General features: G+C 43.2%; 3 protein-coding genes across 3 annotated transcripts in view; 2 read left to right on the top strand and 1 right to left on the bottom strand.

The window, feature by feature from the left end:
- The first annotated feature begins 168 nt into the window (after nt 1-168).
- On the top strand, nt 169-5,415 carry aprt (adenine phosphoribosyltransferase). The gene is made up of 5 exons (XM_084154006.1): nt 169-318; nt 575-678; nt 4,232-4,365; nt 4,496-4,574; nt 4,772-5,415. The coding sequence occupies exons 1-5, from the start codon at nt 194-196 to the stop codon at nt 4,909-4,911; spliced, it is 582 nt and encodes a 193-aa protein (XP_084010132.1). The 5' UTR covers nt 169-193; the 3' UTR covers nt 4,912-5,415.
- Nucleotides 5,416-5,498: 83 nt separating this feature from the next.
- LOC311111289 (DNA replication factor Cdt1-like) lies at nt 5,499-9,950 on the bottom strand. Its single transcript, XM_084154005.1, has 10 exons — nt 9,248-9,950; nt 8,538-8,690; nt 8,102-8,343; nt 7,710-7,904; nt 7,467-7,612; nt 7,263-7,363; nt 6,986-7,177; nt 6,485-6,628; nt 6,178-6,379; nt 5,499-6,085 (listed from the first exon to the last, which is right to left on the bottom strand). Exons 1-10 carry the CDS (start codon nt 9,788-9,790, stop codon nt 5,922-5,924), a joined length of 2,082 nt encoding a protein of 693 aa, XP_084010131.1. The 5' UTR covers nt 9,791-9,950; the 3' UTR covers nt 5,499-5,921.
- A 1,796-nt stretch (nt 9,951-11,746) lies between these two features.
- The window catches only part of LOC311111805 (piezo-type mechanosensitive ion channel component 1-like), a 72,674-nt gene continuing 65,332 nt past the window's right edge, over nt 11,747-19,088 (top strand). The window contains exon 1 of the mRNA XM_084154659.1: nt 11,747-11,889. Within this exon, the coding sequence (XP_084010785.1) occupies nt 11,826-11,889 (64 nt within the window). The 5' untranslated portion in view covers nt 11,747-11,825. The remainder of the gene's footprint in view (nt 11,890-19,088) is intronic.

Genomic DNA, 19,088 nt, shown 5'->3' with positions numbered 1-19,088 from the left:
GGCTGTGTCTCGAAGTCAACGAACAGCACGGATTTGGGGTTTCCACAAGATAGTTAGGGTTAGGTTAAACATCTGATTTTAAGAAGATAAATTGTACATAAATAGGCTGAGTTTATGACTTTGTGGCTGTGGTAACTAGTGATTACCCGGATTTTGTCACGTGACACCACCAGGCATCTGACTTTTTGCCTCAATGCACACACGAGTCACGAGTCAACAGTTAGCCATGGCAGTGCACACGAGAGAAGCAAAATTAGAATTGGTCACCAAACACATAAAACCTTTTCCTGATTTCCCAAGCAAAGGAATACTTTTCAGGTAGGCAGTGAATGATAGATTATAGCGATAAGGCTAGCTAGCGCTACATTCATGTGCTGAGTTAGCTAGCTAGCCATCTATGCAATGCTAGCTCTCTATTCGAAAGAACATGCATGCTTGTAATACTATTTTGTAGTAGCTAGCTAGCTATGTTGACAGGCTCGATAGAAGATGTCTTTTACGACGGATGGCTAGTTAGATTATTTATTTCAACAGCTAATGTGAATGATATGTTGTGTGTTTGTCTGTCACACAGAGACATCTGTCCAATTCTCAAAGACCCGGGTGCACTGACCGCAGTCATCGATCTTTTTGAGGAACATGTGAGGCAGACGCATCCCCAAGTAACACTGATTGTTGGTGAGTACCCATGGCTGCGTTTAGAAAGGCAGCCCAATTTGGTCTTTTGACCGATCAGATCAGCTCTGAGAAGGATCTGATGTGATTAGTCAAAAGACCAATTGGTGGAAAGATATCAGAATTGGGCTGCCTGTGTAAAAGCAGCCCATGTCACCAAGTCACAGACCCGTCGCCAGACCTCAGTCTTAAGGGGGGCATATGAAATCCATGGGAGGGCAGGGCACAATTATTATTAGCCTACATTAGTACGTATATTTATAATAATCGTATACTCTATTTGCGCAGCACGTAATCATCACATTAAACATAACCAACAGCAATATGACCAGGTAGCCTATAACCTACACCACATTACATAGAAGCAATGTTATGAATATCCATAAAACACTTGACTATACAACATATTTGATGTAACACCAGAAGCATCTCTCAAACATAGCATTTTATAGCAGTCAACAGAGGGATATGCATTGCCATGAGACACACACACACACACACACACATATACACACAGAGACTTTGAACCTACCGGTACTTTGAGTGGAGGCAGCGCTGTCCTCTCTACAGTCCCTCCTGTCAGTGCAGCGGGAGGCGGCGTTTCTCCGAGCAGAACCTCCTCATCAAAGTATCCTTCCACTCGGACTTAAACTTGTGAGTGAGGTCCTTTTCAAAAGCAAGCTGAATCAGCTGGGCCTTGCGTCTGTGCAGCATACTGCGCCGATGCTCTGAGAAGACGCTTTTGAGCGTGGAAAATGAGTTTTCACACATTGCTGTGGAAGCTCCTAAAGTTAGGGCAAGTGTGTAGGCTGTGAGAACAGTCGGCATAGCCTGGAGTGCACAGTTGAATGTGCTGAGGATGTTGGCTATTGTCCATTTTCCATCTTCGGGGGGAACCCGGGGTGTCAGTCATTTTCTTCACCAGGCACTAACGAGCCACAGTATATTCAGATTCAACCACATCAGTTCCAGTTAATACCAGGAGAGGGGTTACCTTTGATGGGTCCAGGAAATTATCCTCGGCCTCTGGGTTCAAAGCAGCCAGTGTGCCAATGAGCTCGCTACTGCGCTCTCCAAAACGCGCATTCATCTCTCCTTGCACAGCATCGATAACACTGTAAAACAATCTCATGAACTCCGTCTTTTCATCTATGTCACTTTGTGGCTGACCAACTGTTTCTTCAACTTCAAATCCACGGAGGTTCTTATTAATTGTGCGTCTTCTCTTGCTTGGACCAGGGTCGGTCACCGGCACAGCCTCGGTGGCCGATGCTGGAGGAGCGCAGAGATCCCACAGTGCAGAAAACTCGTTTTCTGTGCGCAGTGTCTTCACGCAGTCAGAAGCGCTGTTCACAAGTGTCACCGCAGTGAACAAGTCCATATCTTCGGCCTGTAGTAGTCTATTAGGCGGCTCGAAAAGTGACAACAGTTTCATAACAAGGTGCGCAATGAAAAGAAAACTGCGCTGCGTAATGGCACGAAGCAGCCCCGTAGCCTCGACGCGCACCTCCGCTCCAAGGCCTCGTGTGTTTTCCACCTCGGTCAGTAATGTGGATATGTCGTGAAAACTCTTCAACACGACTTTGACCGTTGCCAAGTGGCCAGTCCATCTCTGGTCCAAGAGACGTTTCAGGGTATCGCCTTTGTACAGAATAGCCACGGTTGGCTTCCTGATGAAGTTGTACAGCATGTTGCATACTCCAAAAAAATCATCGACAGCTGCTTCACTGGACATGGCATGAATCACAACCAGATGAAGTTGGTGATTAAAGCAGTGAATATATGGTATGTTACGATCCAGCTTGTTTTGGAGCAATTTCTGCACACCACCATGCCTGCCAGACATTAGTGATGCGCCATCATAAACTTGACTCAGGATTTTGTCCGTGCTGAGTCCGGCGCTGGTGAGCTCATCAATGATGACACCTGTCAGAGCCTCTGCATCACCTTTCTCAGATGTGGCCATTACCAAGAGGCGCTCACACAGACCATAGTTTTTGCCAACAAAACGCACAACTACAGATATGTCTTCTTGGCCTAAAGGATCCTGTGTGCAATCCACTTTAATTGAATACCAGCTATCGCCGACTTGTCTCACTATCTCCTCTGTCACGAGTTTGCTCATCATTTCGATAATCTCGTTTTGTATCTGTGGGCTGGTAAAGCGTGCATTCTGTTGGATTGTTTTTGTAATCCGTGTCAGTTCGGGATCTTTGCGCATGGTGTACTCAAAGAGAGACAAAAACAGCCCCGTTGAGCTATTATCATCTAGCACACTGGCAAAACCAGCATTATCTCCACGTAACGGCAATTGATTCACCACTAAAAACTCCAGCATATCAATTACAGCTGACATGTAGTATCTGTTGCGAGCCAGTTGCTCTGAATTTAAGAGAGTGGAAATCTCTTTTCCTGTCTCTCTACGTTTTTCTGAATCTCTCCACATTGCTTCACAGGCTAAATGTTATTTTGAAGCTGCATGCTTATTTAAGCCCTTTGCTTGTTCCAATTGCATGTTTCCAATCATTAAATCCCTTAATGGAGAAGGTCGCGTCCGATGATACAGATTTGAATTTCCTGCATGCATAACAAAATGCGGAGTCCTTTTCCACCGAGTACTCAAGCCAGTCCCTGTTCAAATACCAGCTAGAGGAAAATGATTGTTTTTTTGAACCAAACATTTTGACTGGATATTTCCTCAACACAACCTGTTTGGGTTTGTCCATGCCGAGGTCACTCACACCCACTGATTCAACAGGCAGTTGTGGCCCAAATGCTGCCCCAGTCGCGGTTGCACTTGACCTGCAGGTCCTGCCAGGCCCAGGGTCGGACTCCACGGAGCTACTAGCATCAGGCTCAGACTGTCGTCCAGGGTCTCCTTCTCCAACTACGACATCAGGAGGCGTCGGTGTCGTATCCAATTTGGCAGAGACTGTTGGTGGGCTTTTCAACCACTTACGGATATCCATGACGAACTGAAGCGAGTAAGCCGGCGAAAACTCATCCAGCTTTCAAAAATGCGCGGTAACTGTTGAGCGGCTACACTGACGTAGGCTACGTCACGTACGTAGCCTAACTTTCTTTTTATTAAGGCCGTGATAGGCTGTTGCAGTGTAGATTCCCATCAATCAAACAAAATACAAAATCACACCATTGTTTCTTTATATTTTTAATGTTTTAATGATAAAGAATGCAACACAAAATTAGCAACTATTATAATATAAAATTAAAGTAATTTTTTTAAGAGATCTGTGCCTCAAGTGGGGGGGGGGGGGGGGGGGCACAAGCATTTTGGGGGGCGGGCCCGCCCCCCTATGGCCCGCCCATAGCGACAGGTGTGCCAAGTCATATGCAGCTCCTGAGGAACATTCACATGAGAAGCAATGGGACTGGAGCATGTGTCACTGAGGACACAATGCAGCTCCCCAGTTCTCTTGTTGTCTTGGAAATAGGCAATTATGAGCTCATTGAAGGTCGCAGCTGTCATTTAACCACATATTTCCTTCAACACCATGGATGGTCACTGTGTTCTAACAGTGTGATCTATGTCCTGTAGGTCTGGATGCCCGGGGGTTTCTCTTCGGACCACTTCTAGCCCAGAGGTTAGGAGTGGGATTTGTGCTGATCCGGAAGAAGGGAAAGCTCCCAGGGCCTACAGTGTCTGTGGCATACACACTGGAGTATGGAAAGGTGAAATTGGCTGGTGATGACCGCTGTATTACCTTCTACACCTTTCTGTCCGTTCATATCACAGCTCCAAGCCTCTGAAAAGTACATATGTATTGGAACCTGCTATTTGTTTATAATATTCCTTCATCAGGCCGAGGTTGAGATCCAGGAGGATGCAGTGGCTCCAGGGCAGAAAGTGCTTCTCATCGATGATCTACTAGCCACTGGTGGTGAGGCATTTCACTGTTCATTGGGTGTATTATGTACAAATGAGTGGACAGTATTGACAGATAAAAATATATATTGATTTAACAAAGGGAACAAAGTGTTTCATTGGCATGACCCAACTTTGTTTCGAGGCCAGTGTTGATGATAATGCCTCCAGGACTCAGTAGTACCCTACCTAACTTTCTCTACTGTTTGTCAGGAACCCTGTATGCTGCCTGTGAGCTCATGAAGAAACAGAATGCAGAGGTAATGGGCTGCATGGTGGTTATTGAGCTCAAAGAGCTCAACGGGGCTGAAAAGCTGAAGCCAAATACCCTGTTCTCCCTGGTGCAATATTGAGGTCAAAACAATTACAAGTGTTCCCCGCAGTATGGTTTAGAACACACTACTTTGATGTTTGTCTTCCAGTTCCTACTCAACTGTAATGGAGACCATTTTACATAGGAATGCTTTGGAAAGTTAACCTATGCCCTATAAAGCAAATGGCAATCAATGTATAAATATATATAGTATTGGTGACGGTCATGGAATTTTGAAAGACGGTCATTTGGCTGGCCAAATACAATCACTAATAAAACATTTTTTTACACGCATTCTCTCCTGGCTGCAAGTGCCGCCATCAATGTGCCGTTTTGGTTTTAACGGTTATTTTCATCCATAACCGCCAGTTAGTGCTAGCCCCAATTTATATGCAAGAAGTATCAATGTCTAAAGGTGCCTTTTGGTAATACATTATTCTGTTGTGTACTGGTGCAATTGTATGAGGCATAGTCAGTATACTTGGTTCACCATGACTGGTTCATTTTTGGCCAACTTATGCAAAATAAAAATAAATGAACAGTTCACATTGGAAGAAACATTTTGTGCACTACAGAACACAAACCTGCTTGATGGAAATCTGTGTGCAAGCAGAAATAAAATGGCAGTTGACAGTAGTAAACCTATTTAATCCAATGCTGGTGTGCAGTTTCAAAAACAAGGATTAAAACACAGACAGGGCAAGTAAAATAAACCTGTCCATGAACTAGAAAGCTTTTATTACAAAAATAGGACAACTGTCAAATACTACCTAATCAACCGGGAACAGTCTCCCACAACTGTAAAACCACCCGCAAAATTAGTTGGTGTTAGAATCCACAAAATCATTGAACACAATGCATGCACACAGCGTCAATCTACACACGAAAAATACGCAAGCTTATTGAATTGGTACAAGCAGTTTTACTTGCTTTAAAATGTAAACAAACCAGCCAAGCATTGTACAATAATCACTAAAAGACTTGAAGTCACAAATTGCATTATATACACACGTCTCTACTCAAATTACACATCATTGAAAAACAGCCATTTCAAAGCCTTTCTTCCTCTTTGGTCTTCTGCTTCAGCTTCTCCAGTACCACATTCAGGTCCATGGTCTTGCTCAACTTGAGATAGAAGTCCTTTCTAATTGTGTGAATGGTAAGCCATTCAGGAGTCAGTTCTGCCAGCAAGCGAAGGTGTGTCTCCATATCACCTAAAAATAAGTCAGTCAACCTCAGAACTAATGCAATGAAAACCAATGGACATTTTTAAAATAGAAATCAGGCATTTCTTCAGATGACTCACCTGTGCTTAGGGCAGAGCGGTAACTAGAGACCATCCGGTTACATGCCACCTCCATGATCAGGGCGGGTTTCTTCTCTGCCACAAAGACGTTACGCAGGATCCGAGCCAGCTCCCCCAGCCGTGACATCATCACAAGGCGCTCCTCCTGCTGAGGGTTCCGGGTCATGGCAGCCTGGAGATTCTGAGCCTCCTTTGCTCGGATCTACAACAAAAAGAGGGGTCAGTCCCAGTCCTCACTGCATAGGGCACACTGTACCACATGCACACATTTATCATGTGTCCTAAGTGGAACAGCAGGGTGACCTACCCTCTCCAGCAGGGACTGAGACACCCCTTTGAGGGCACGGTGAGTTTCAGCAGGAGCTACGGGAGTTTGTGGAACAGGCTCTTGCTCTTTTACACAGACCATCTCTGCTGTCTTCAGAGCCATGTTGGCCAGCGCTTTCTCCATCTGGAAAGAGCTAAATTATTAATACCAAACAATGCAATTGAAATGAATGTCTTATCAAACTAAAGCCCAATCAAATCAAGGTTTATTCGTCATGTGCACAGTTTACAGCAAGTATAAACCGTGCAGAAATGCTTACTTGCAAGCTCCCGCAACAGTGCAATAAAATAGTAGTAGAAGTACACAATAGGATATACAGTATAAATTATTAAAATGTGCAATGGCCAGTATGACCATTTACAAATATAAAGTGGATAGTGTCTTCGTCACACAGTTGATGTTATATAGAGAAAACAGCAGCGTTGACTGCAAGGGTTGGATGTGTGGAGGAGAATGCAGGACAGACAGGTCAGTAAGTACCTTAGGGGTCATCATGGAGCGGGCCTTGTCCAGAACCTCCTGGGCAGTGGTTAGCTTCTCAGCTCCCTGGGGGGGCTGGGGCAACTCACTGGGCAGGACATTGGGCACCTCATCCACATTGAAGCGAGGGTGCCAGCGGGTAAGCTTGTCATCTGGGACTCTAATAGGAGGATTCAACTTGGCAAGGAACTCCTAAAGACAACATATACAGATCGGTTACCAAGTCGGGTCATCTCACAGTAAACAGGTACAAAATATTATCTCTTATGGTGCCTACCTTGTGATGCCCTTTCACAATGCTGACAAGGTTTTGATGAAAAATACATCTCCTCTCCAACAGGCGGGAAGCAGCAAGCACTGGACGTGCCTCACTCTTATCTGAGAAACAAAAACAGACAAGAAAGACACTCATATCAGCAATTATTCAAATACACTCATCTGTGTTGAAAGAATACAAAGTATCATGAGACCATCCCCTCACCGGCTTCAATGACAGGCTCTACTGTGAGCTGGTAGCTAGACTTCTTCACTGTAGCACTGAATGTAGGAATGTTTCTCTCCTGGCGGAAATGGTAGGCAGTAGGATAGACTGTCTTAATCTGGCCCACATGGGTCTCCTCAAAACGCCTGTGAAAGAAAAAGAAAAAGTAATGAATATTTCTGCTGCTCCTTCCCATGGTTTTCTACTAATCATCCAATTAGATAGTTGTAGTTTGCTCCATACTTGTGCATCATGTCCTGGACACCCTGCTTCACTTTGGCAAAGGTAACAGTCTCTGAGCGGTTGAAGAGCATTCCCACTATGGTGTCCATGCTACGGAACATTTCAGCAAGCAGTTTGTACTGGAAGGGCAGGCTGAGGCCAGGGGGAACATCCTGGGCAAGAGTATGGTACCGCTGGTAGGCTGGGAGCTTCTCTCTGAAAAAGAGCATATTCTAGATCAGGACAAAGGAGTACTTATAATCAAAGCCACTACAGCAACACCATTTCTCAACAAAGACCCCTAAAAAAGGTGGTAGAATAAATGTGCATTAAATTTCACTATTTTGAGCTTCACCCACCCTGGCAGAATTTAAGGTTATTGTCTAAAATTGAAATACTTGTTTCATCCTCACCCATCCTCGGTTTGTGGCCGATTATTTTCCTCAGTAGATCTGGCCTCCTCTGCTAACCTCTCCTCCTTCCTGTGTTGTGCCTTAGCAGCAAGCTCTTTGACATGGGCTAGCTTTGACTTAAGGTCTGGGGCAGTAGCAGTAGACTCCGGGGCCGTAGAGGGCAGGTTCTCAGCCTTCCTTGTCTGGCCCTTGATCTTCTGAAGGCGGAACTTGAGGGCCACAACATCCTCTTTGGAGAAAGTCTGATGTAGTAGAAAGACAACAATCAACGCCATTGAAACATTTGTTAAGATGCTGTCCATTATGGTATGACTAAAGAGTAACTTGAGGATAAACGGAATCACATTCTCCCACAGAATTTAGGCTAATTGTGATTAGGTGTGTAGACAACAGTGATGAGCAGAGGTGAAAGCATAAGCCACCAAAAATACTGTACCTTGTTCCCAGCTTTTGGTTTTGAACTGCCCTGAACGTGCGGTTTGCGCGTTGGAGAATTGTTGGCACTGTGATTAACTAAATTCTTTGATTCTTTCTCAACAGGTAGTGGATTGGGTACCTGCGGGACATCTTTAGCCAGACGGTGGTTTACCTGATACAAAAAAAGAAGTTGTGACTAGTAAACATTCAGTCCCCTTCAGAATTTGTCTTCAAATTCTTTAGCTACTAGTAGCCAAACTAGGAAACTGTTGGTGAACACATAATTAGGAGAGGGAGTACAAACCAACGACAACGACAAAACCAAAAAATGTGCCGTGCCTTGTCCTGTCTATGTGAGGTCTTTTGTTGTGTCTAACTTATGATTTCTAGCTAGCTAATCATTCTGGACCAGACTTGATTGGTTGTTATTTCTAGCAATAGAGTTCGCCAACTTGTAGTCCTAAAGACCGCAAATTAGTTACTATAATATCAGTCAGTTAACATTACCTTTGAAGCATTTGTGCTTGTTTTGATTAGCCTACATAAGTGACGTTAGTTGATGAAGATTGTATCATAACGCGTAGCTATAAGATCTCATATGCCTGTGTTTACCACAGACCTTAATTTACAAAAAAAAAATTTTTTTAATAACATTAATGTCCCCAAAGCTAGGCTTTGGCCAACGAGGCACGGCAGCCTACAAAAATACCATTATTAAGCCAACATTACCTGTTCATCGTCTTTGAAGAGAATCAATTTCTTCCTGACAGACTTCTTTACAACTTTAAGCCGTTCAGGACTTGTCCCTGCAGCGTTGGAATCGTTATTTGCCTCGATCCGAAGACGCTTCTTCGCTGTGCTATGTTCAGTAGTGGTTGAAAATACAGCTGATCCAAGATCGAACTCCGCGTCTGCAGAGGTCCTCTTGGGAGTTCGAGGGCTCGAGAGAAGTGTTTGTTTTTCCGAGTCGGACCTCGCCAGCACACCAGACACGCTCTCCACCTTATCGACCGAAGTCGCCTCGTCAATAACCCTCCAAAACTCCTCCTGTACACTGTTTTCAGAACGTGAGGATTTTGAAGTCTTTATCGTAACCTTTGTAGTAGGTGCTGCGTTCTTGATTTTCGACCGAGTAGATCTTGTGCCGGGCTTACTTGTTACAGTGTCCACTCCATTGTCCACAACTAGCGTTTTATTGCCATTACCATGCGCAGCCCCACTAGCACCTTTCTTTCTCTGGATGAAAAAATCGGTGACCCGCGCCTGAGACATAATAATGTCAATCTAGAACCACACGATTCTCTTCGGGTCAGGAAAGACGAATGGTCAAACGATAAATAAATTTCAACTCAGCAGTTTGAGTCACCGAGTTATATATTTAAGAAGGCTTGATCAAAGTCTCTATGACGTGAACTTCATCACAGGAACATGCAACAAATTTTCGCGCGAAATGGTCACGGGACCTTCATAAGCCACACCCTCCTCCCGCCCCGTACAAATACTTTGTTTAATGATTGGCCAGTACATAGTACATCAACTTTTTTGAACGAATCAGTTGTGAGAAGTCTGTGTCATTAGACAGTACAGGATGTAGTTTATAAACTATTTTGTGATTAAGGGGATTATATTAATGCCCCTGGCATGCCCAGGTAGAGTTGATTGCATTCGATTTGGGACCGGGCTGCCTCCCGGCGTGAGCCCGTTTTGTCTAGAAGGGATACAGCTTTAGTCAAAATTAACTTTTCGTAGCAGGTTAGGAGCATTAAAGTAACAGGTTAGGATATTTAGGTTAAGGTTAGGAAAAGGGTTAGGGTTAGCTAAAATGAAAAAAACTCCCCAAAAACGTTTGACGTGAATTTGACAAAAGCTGTATCCCATCTAGGCATTACCGCGTTACTAAATAAACTAAAGTAAAAAATGAACTAAAAAAGTAACTCAATAAAATAACAATAACGAGGCTATATACAGGGGGTACCGGTACCGAGTCAATGTGTGGGGGTACAGGTTAGTCGTAATTTGTACGTGACTATGCATAGATAATAAACAGCGAGTAGCAGCAGTGTAAAAACAAAGGGGGAGGGTCAATGTATATAGTCCGGGTGATGTTCCCCTTTACTTTTCTTTTCTTTTTTTCTGGACATTATTTGAAGAGTGATTTTCTTAATGTTGTAAATTGGGTGTGTGCGTGTGGGTGTGTGCGTGTGGGTTTGTGCGTGTGAGTGTGTGTGTGTGTGATGAGTTGGGCTTGGTCTACCGCTAGAGGACGCTAATGATTTACCGGACAATCTTTATTTAGAAGATGTAGAGTCAATTTCAAGCAGGTTACAGCAGTGTGAAACTTCTTCAGAAGATTACCGAGTGCCGATAAGTTTTCGGGGGTCTAATATCAAAAATCATAGGCTACTGGTTTTACTGCGCAGTTAAGGTATGGTTATTTATTAGCATGTTGATGTAAGAGTGTCACTTATAGCAAAGTTTCTTCCATAATTTCCTTCCATAGCCTAAAGTGTGTAAGTGTCATGTGTCAACGTAAAACGACAATGTGCTCTTTTAAGTAGGACAACCGCAGGTTTTAATTGATTTGATAGCTGATGCTGCTGACAGTGAGAGGTCCTCAAACATGCGTTAATTATGATATAGAATAGCTGAATACGCTGAAACATTAATTCGTTTCTTTCGAAATTACCATACATTAATTGGGTAGGCTTGTGGGATAGTCTTCCTCTTTGACATGTTGCTTTCTAAAAGACACCTTAAAATAGTTAGCTAGGATATGAAGAGAGAAAAACATTCAGAGGAAGTGCCAACCCAGTGAGAGTGAATTGGATTTACAGCGACTGAAAGAACAGTTCAACTGTTGCAGTAGGTCCTACTGGTGAATCACTTTTTCCATGAAGATATTGCTTTACAGGGAATATTCAGTCCAAGGGGCGGCAAGAGAGGAGAGTTGTTTCAATACGGGAGAGCTGATAGTTTTTGTTTACAATTTCGTGCGAATAATCGTTATATCCCCCGAAATGTGAGGAGGTGAAGATGTGTTGTGGATTTACAGAACAAGAACATCAATAGATTTCATTGGTCCACCACTCTGGAAACTTGAAAAAGTTTACTTTTGGAAGTCATATGTCTGCCTAGTGGAATGACCGCACCGCGTTATTTTCTCGGTTCAAAAGACTGTTTTGAAAACCATGAACAATTATTGCGGACTGGGTTTATTAAAATTGATTGGGTGGAATTTAACGTTCCGTCGAGGAATGTCAGCGGGACTGTAGACTGGAGCTAAGCAGTGCATTTGGGAAGCGCGCTCATGGAACTTCAGGTGGTATGTGGACTGCTCTACTGCTTTCTGTTGCCGACGTTCTTGTTAGCAGGTAAGATGTCAGTGTTTCTCATGTAAATTGAATTAAGCCAGAATTCTATTTTAGTGCTCAATAGACCTAAATTATTGATATTATGTTATTGTGCTACATAATTAATTTGCATGTCATGCTATATTATTTATTGTAGTCTACTTTTAAGGATATTTTTTTCATGTAATTTCGGGCAGGGTTAGGCTACAATAAAAACATGACCAGCCTACACAGACAGAATTACATTGATAGATCACATAAAAATCACATAATCTGAAAATTGGAATCACTTCTGTATGAATAGGATTATTATGGATTAAGTATTTAACCTCAATCTTTTGCACAGTGGCCCAATGAAAATAGGCTATACTTCTTTCTCTGCTTCTCCTGTTCTTCTCCCCAGTCCGATAGACTCCAGTGAGTTCTCCTGATTCATCAGGTGTTTATTTAGCAGACACACTCAGGCCTGGCTTCCTTTCTACCTAAGGCTTTAGACTGGACCTCTTACTGTTAAAACACACACACTCTTATATATATTTTTTAAGGGTTCAAAAAGGTGTCTTTAGCTGTCCCCATAGGATAACCCATTTTGGTTCCAGGTAGAACCATTTTTGGTTCCATGTAAAACTCTCTGTGGAAAGGGTTCTACATGGAACCCAAAAGGGTTCTACCTGGAACCAAAAACGGTTCTTAAAAGGGTTTTCCTATGGGGACAGCTGAAAAACGCTTTTAGGTTCTAGATAGCACCTTTTTTTCCCCTAAGAGTGCACACCATTGTTCACACTCTATTCTGTGCCTATATAATGGTACAATGCTGTGCCACAGGAAAATGCAAGTGTGAATGGTAGATTAAATAAATAAAAAATAAATAACAAATGTAAATGTAAATGTAAATAAAAGTTTTGTAATTGAAGCTTCTAGTGTAGTAGGCCTATGACTTGGTAAATGAACTGAGCACATTGTCCCCCACATGTAGGCCTCTTAGTGTCATGTAAGTGTTTTAACAGGAAACCGTCCTCCTCAGTTGTGTCATCTGTAAAGATTCCTTTCTATCTCAGCCTTGTCCCTGAAACTTTCCATTCCACCACCACCAGACAATTTAAATGCACAAAAATCCAACTATTCTCCTACTGGTCTTACTAGGAGCTCTGTGGCTGGTATAGATATGGTTCAGACTGTTGACAGGATACTGCTAGAACATGTGGCATCTTTTGTCACATGGGTTCTCTGTGGCTCACAGGAAACAGAACGTGTCTCGCAAGCCTCCTTACCCATAACACGTGGCCAACCAATCGCCACTCATTTCCACATTGGCTGCAACTGTTTCAATCTAAGGTCTATGTCTCACCCACAGGCCTGCTTTTCCTTTTTTGACCACATAATGTCGGCTAGTTGTTACTCTTCACATGTGGTTTAGGAAGTTGCAGGCCTCATCATACATGTGCTCTGTTTTTTTGTCAGCCAAATCTGCATGTAGACTGTAACCCTGCTATCCTTGTGATCAATTCAAGGCTGGAAGGTGTACATCACTGAAGGCAATAAAAATGCTCCAGACACTGGGTCTTCCTGACCAGTGCTGTGTTCCACATAAGGGCATATAGGACCTGTTTAATCAAGACCACATAGTTGGTTGGTGTGTTTAATACCATATGAAAGTGAGACAATGAGAAGGTAATGAACCTGTATCATAGTGGAATAAAGATTTTAGAACAAGGTGGAATATGTGAAGAGTGGACAAACACAATAAAATAACTCCTTCCACTATATTCATTTGGAAATTTGGAGAAAACCTGGACTTGTTTGATGCGAGCAATCAAATATAGTTCAAATAATGACCTACTGCATCAATTATATGTTCTACTCACACAAACACACACTTGTGTGATATGAACTCTTTCATTTTGGAACTCTTCTGTATGCCAGTCTCGGCACAATGATATAAAAATGAAATGTTCCATGCAGGCTTCGCCTACCAGTACTGTGGTGTAACCTCCTTTATAATTGTCAATTTCTAATTTTTACATACATTTCCATTGACAATGGGTGGTCCTCTGTAGCTCAATTGGTAGAGCATGGCGCTTGTAACGCCAGGGTAGTGGGTTCGATCCCCGGGACCACCCATACGTAAAAATTTATGCACACATGACTGTAAGTCGCTTTGGATAAAAGCGTCTGCTAAATGGCATATTATTATTATTACAATGTAAATATAAATCATTTCTCATTCAAAACCGCATTTAATTACCAGTGAGTGCCCTTTCCTCCTATGATGCAACACTGTCTTTGACAAACAATACTAGGCAATCAGTACTGTAGAGGCAATCAGTGCTCATTTAATGACAATACAAACCCAACCCAGTGCCCAATCAAGCAGCTATAGAATGGAACATGAGTCCTGTGCTGTGTGAGGATAGTTATGTGTGAGGTAAAGCTCATGTAATAAACACGGGGCATGCAGTGAGTCTGCTGCATAGGTCTGATAAACTGTGCGTTTGATTCTCCAGCTGCGGTACATAGTTAAAACACCTGTAGTCTGTCAAAGGCCTCACGCTCCAGCACAGCATAAATACATCCATTAACTAGAACGATGCTCCAAACACTGTTAATGTTACACAGCCAGGAGACAGCCAATGTAAACGCTGCAGATGAATACATTTACATTTACGTCATTTAGCAGACGCTCTTATCCAGAGCGACTTACAAATTGGATAGAGGCGTTTTCACTGGAACATCACTTTTATTTTGAATATATTATTTTCAATCTCGACCTTTTTGATTCAACTGTGTAATTCACAGCCTTGAAGTGCTGTTCTGTTGAAGAGCTGTTTGAGAATGGAAGATAGACTCGATCTATGTTAGTTCTCCTTTTGTCCGGTGCCAAGGATAGATTTATCTATGTTTTATCTGGTCCATTCATTACCATAAAGATGAGGTATAGTCCGTGAGATGTAAACCTGCAAGAGGCCTACTCGAGGGCTGAGACTTTGCTTCTATAAGAAGAGATTGTGAGAGGGACATGACTGGCAAAGTGGGTGAGGAAAATATTTCACCCTCAAGTCCTGGCATGCTGCTCATTACCTCATGTTCAAAGCCATAAACAGTATGGTTGGCCTGCTTGCTAAATTGTTTAATCCCATCAGTTTTTATAGATCTAAAGAGACAATTATGCCCAATCCCAAGAATGAATGGGGGTGGGCTTACTGGGCTAAACTAAATCAAAGATGTGTCTGGTGTGTTTTAGTGTTTAGAGATTCAAAGTGTTCTCACAGCAAGTTGTGGAATAAAAGGTGTGTGTGTGTCAGTGGCGTGTATTCATGGATGCCAAGGGAAGCCAGGCTTCCCCCCCAAAATTGACCAAAACAAAAATAAAAATAAAAATTTCTTTTTTCTTTCGCCTCTCTGTGTTTCATAATTTTCCTTAAATTAGCAAGAGGCTGAATGCATCTCACCAGAGAAAGAATCTGAGCGAGCGAAACAGCGTCCCTCTGTCTCTGTATGTGTGGCCCATCTATCTGATGCTGTCTGATCCAAAAAATTATGACATTGTTGCCGCCCGTAGCATTGAATGCAAGGGAAGCCAGCAAGCATTTGGCCTCCCTTGATAAAAAAAATTGTAAAATAAAAGCCAATCAGCGTTGTGCTAAACTGGTTGAGCTCAACTGTAAATGGTCCTGGCGCACCCAAAAAATGTTTTAAGGGAAGCCAGTTTGGATTTGGTGTCACTCCCATCAAATCGCATTGAGAGCATACGTCACTGACAGAAATAATTTGAATTGTTGCGTGTTGTTGTCCTCCGGTGGCCCTTTCCTGAATTAGCCATGGATGGAGATAGGGATTTGGTATTGTGGTTTTACTTAATTCTCCGTACTGGCCAATGATTATAACGGCAATTCTGATCCAACCATTAATTCATACATTGCGCCCCTGGCCTGAGAGGATGGAAGTTCAATATGTAGCTAGATGTAGAAGGCTAATGTTAACTAGTTAACGTTGCCCATGAAAGCAAGCATTTTAGCCAGGAAGCCTAGGACAACAAAATTAAAAGCGTGTACAGTATGACAGAGTGAGAGACCGTTTCATCAACATGAAAGAGAGGAGGATGGCATTGGTGTTTCTCTACAAGTAGGGTGAGTCAACATGTTTTTCTACTAGCACGAACGCGCACACACACACACACACACACACACACACACACACACACAGAAATCTGAACCATGGACAGCCACATCATATTTAGCTTGTGTTGATTGGACTAAATTGTTTTTGGTATCTTTTAGTTGTCACTGTATTAGACTAAGCATAGGTGATTAGATAATGTTGAAGTTTAAATGGTACTGGAATAGAGGAGGCAGCTCCTGTTTTCTTTGCGACTTGCGGTAACTCTGGTCCTAATTCAGTAGTTCCCGACAATGTCAGAAACATTACCTATTTTGACCATGCTGTAGGTCATGTAACTGTTTGTTACATGCAATATGCTTTGTGGACTTCACCGGACAGAGGTTGCTCTCTGGTTTTGTGATGAAACAAAGGTGTGGTTGAATCTATTCTGCCACTGTGTCTTCTTATTGCCTCTGCCTTTAGGACTATATATCACGGTCGCAAGGCATATGAACTAACAGGTTATAGAGCAAACAACGCAATTATCACAACAAATAGATTGTAATGGTATTTTTTTCTGGCTTCCCCAGTGATGTTACCCACACACCGCTACTTGTTTGTTTGTGTGTCAGTCCAAGTGAGTCAGCACCAGTTGAGGCGGTTGAAGCAGCTTTCACAGTCCAGTCTGAAATGTGACACATGCCTTGTGGTCAGGGCAGGGCTCCATCCCCGGCTCATCTAGCTCCGCATTAGTAACGACCTGCAGGAGGCACGCCTGTTTACAGGAGCCGGCAGGCAGAACCACTGCCCTTAAATTACCTTTACCACGGACACATTGATTGCGTAGCCCAAAGCCGGGTGTTTGTTTTACTATGTCCTGGACACAGACCCACTGTCAATGGTACCGCAGGCATTTTTTCCCACAAAAACAGGAAGGAGGTTGAGCCAGGTGAGCCCAGCCCAGCCAGCAGCCCCAATGTTCCACCAACAATGGAAATGCTTTGTTATACACTTAACAAAAATATAAACGCAACATGCAACAATTTCAAATATGTTATTAAGTTACAGTTCATATAAGGAAATCAGTTAATTGAAATACATTTATTAGGCCCTAATCTATGGATTTCACATGACTGTGAATACAGATATGAATCGGTTGGTCACAGATACCTTAAAAAATAAGTAGGGCCGTGGATCAGAAAACCAGTCAGTATCTGGTGTGACCACCATTTGCCTCATGCAGCACGACACATCTCCTTCACGTAGAGTTGATCAGGTTGTTGATTGTGGAATGTTGTCCCACTCCTCTTCAATGGAAGTGCGAAGTTGCTGGATATTGGCGGGAACTGGAACACGCTGTCGTACACGTCGATCCATAGCATCCCAAACATGCTGAATGGGTGACATGTCTGGTGAGTATTCAGGCCATGGAAGAACTGGGACATTTTCAGCTTCCAGGAATTGTGTACAGATCCTTGCGACATGGGGCCGTGCATTATCATGTTGAAACATGAGGTGATGGTGGCGGATGAATGGCACGACAATGGGCCTCAGGATCTCATCACGGTATGTCTGTGCATTCAAATTGTCATTGATAAAATGCAGTTGTGTTCGTTGTCCATAGCTTATGCCTACCCATACCATAACCCCACCATGGGGCACTCTGTTCACAACGTTGACATCAGCAAACCCCTCGCTCACACGACACCATACACGCTGTCTGTCAGCTTCCCTGAGATGGTTTCTGACAGTTTGTGCAGAAATTCTTCAGTTGTGCAAACCCACAGTTTCATCAGCTGTCCGGGTGGCTAGTCTCAGACCATCCCGCAAGTGAAGAAGCCGGATGTGGAGGTCCTGGGCTGGCGTGGTTACACGTGGTCTGTGGTTGTGATGCCGGTTGGATGTACTGCCAAATCTCTAAATCGACGTTGGAGGCGGCTTATGGTAGAGAAATTAACATTCAGTTCTCTGGCATCAGCTCTGGTGGACATTCCTGCAGTCAGCATGCCAGCATCTGTGGCGTTGTATGACAACTGCACATTGGCCTTTTATTGTCCCCAGCACAAGGTGCACCTGTGTAATGATCATGCTGTTTAATCAGCTTCTTGATATGCCACACCTGTCAGGTGGATGGATTATCTTGGCAAAGGATAAATGCTCACTAACAGGGATGTAAACAAATTTGGGCACAACATTTTAGAGAAATACGCTTTTTGTGCTTATGGAACATTTCTGGGATCTTTATTTCAGCTCATGAAACATGGAACCAACACTTTACATGTTGCGTTTATATTTTTGTTCAGTATACATGAAGTCAGTTACATGTTCATGTATGGTAGTTTGAAAGTTGAATCCAAGTATGTCATGGTTTTCCATTACTCAGGAGTTTATTTTGTGAGTAAACTGAGTGTTGTCATTTCCACTAGCTGTAGCGACGGCCCTCAGTGTGTCTCGACCACAGCCAGATGTTCAGAATGTTTACCATGGGTAAACTGAGTGATGAGTGCCATGGCAACATCCTGAGATGAATCTCGTGCTTCCGCCTTCAGACTGGCAAGTCAACTTCCCCAATTCTCTGAAAGTCAATGTCACCAGTACAGCTAAATACAAAGTCCTATGTGTCTTCTTGCATTTACACAACTTTGAGTTTGATGATTCATAAAGCGAAGAAATTACAATATATTCATGTGAAAGTTGAGTAACGTGCAACAGTCTCACTGCTGCTAAAAGGAGGAAGTAAGACTTTTTGGCCAAGTACAGTACAGACAAATCAAATAATGCCTTTAGGGAACACACAGCCTGCCATAGATGCCACGGTCCAGTGTGCTTATTACTCCCAAATGCAGTAATGTGTTCCACACACACAGTCCTTTTCCACCCCATGTACGTTAACCATGGAGAAGAATAGGGCTGAAAGAAAAGGGGATACCTAGTCAGTTGCACAACTGAATGCATTCAACTGAAATGTGTCTTCCGCATTTAACCCAACCCCTCTGAATCAGAGAGGTGCACGGGGCTGCCTTAATCGGCGCCCGGGGAGCAGTTGTTGTTGGGGGTTAACTGCCTTGCACCACCGAGACAATTCGGTAAGTGTACCGTGCACGGTGTCTGTCTTTGGGGCA

Source organism: Coregonus lavaretus (genome assembly GCF_964263955.1).
Source record: "Coregonus lavaretus genome assembly, chromosome: 37".
Classification (NCBI taxonomy): Eukaryota; Metazoa; Chordata; class Actinopteri; order Salmoniformes; family Salmonidae; genus Coregonus; species Coregonus lavaretus.
The sequence above is the reverse complement of the archived record's forward strand: the minus strand, read 5'-3'. Positions and strand labels throughout refer to the sequence as shown.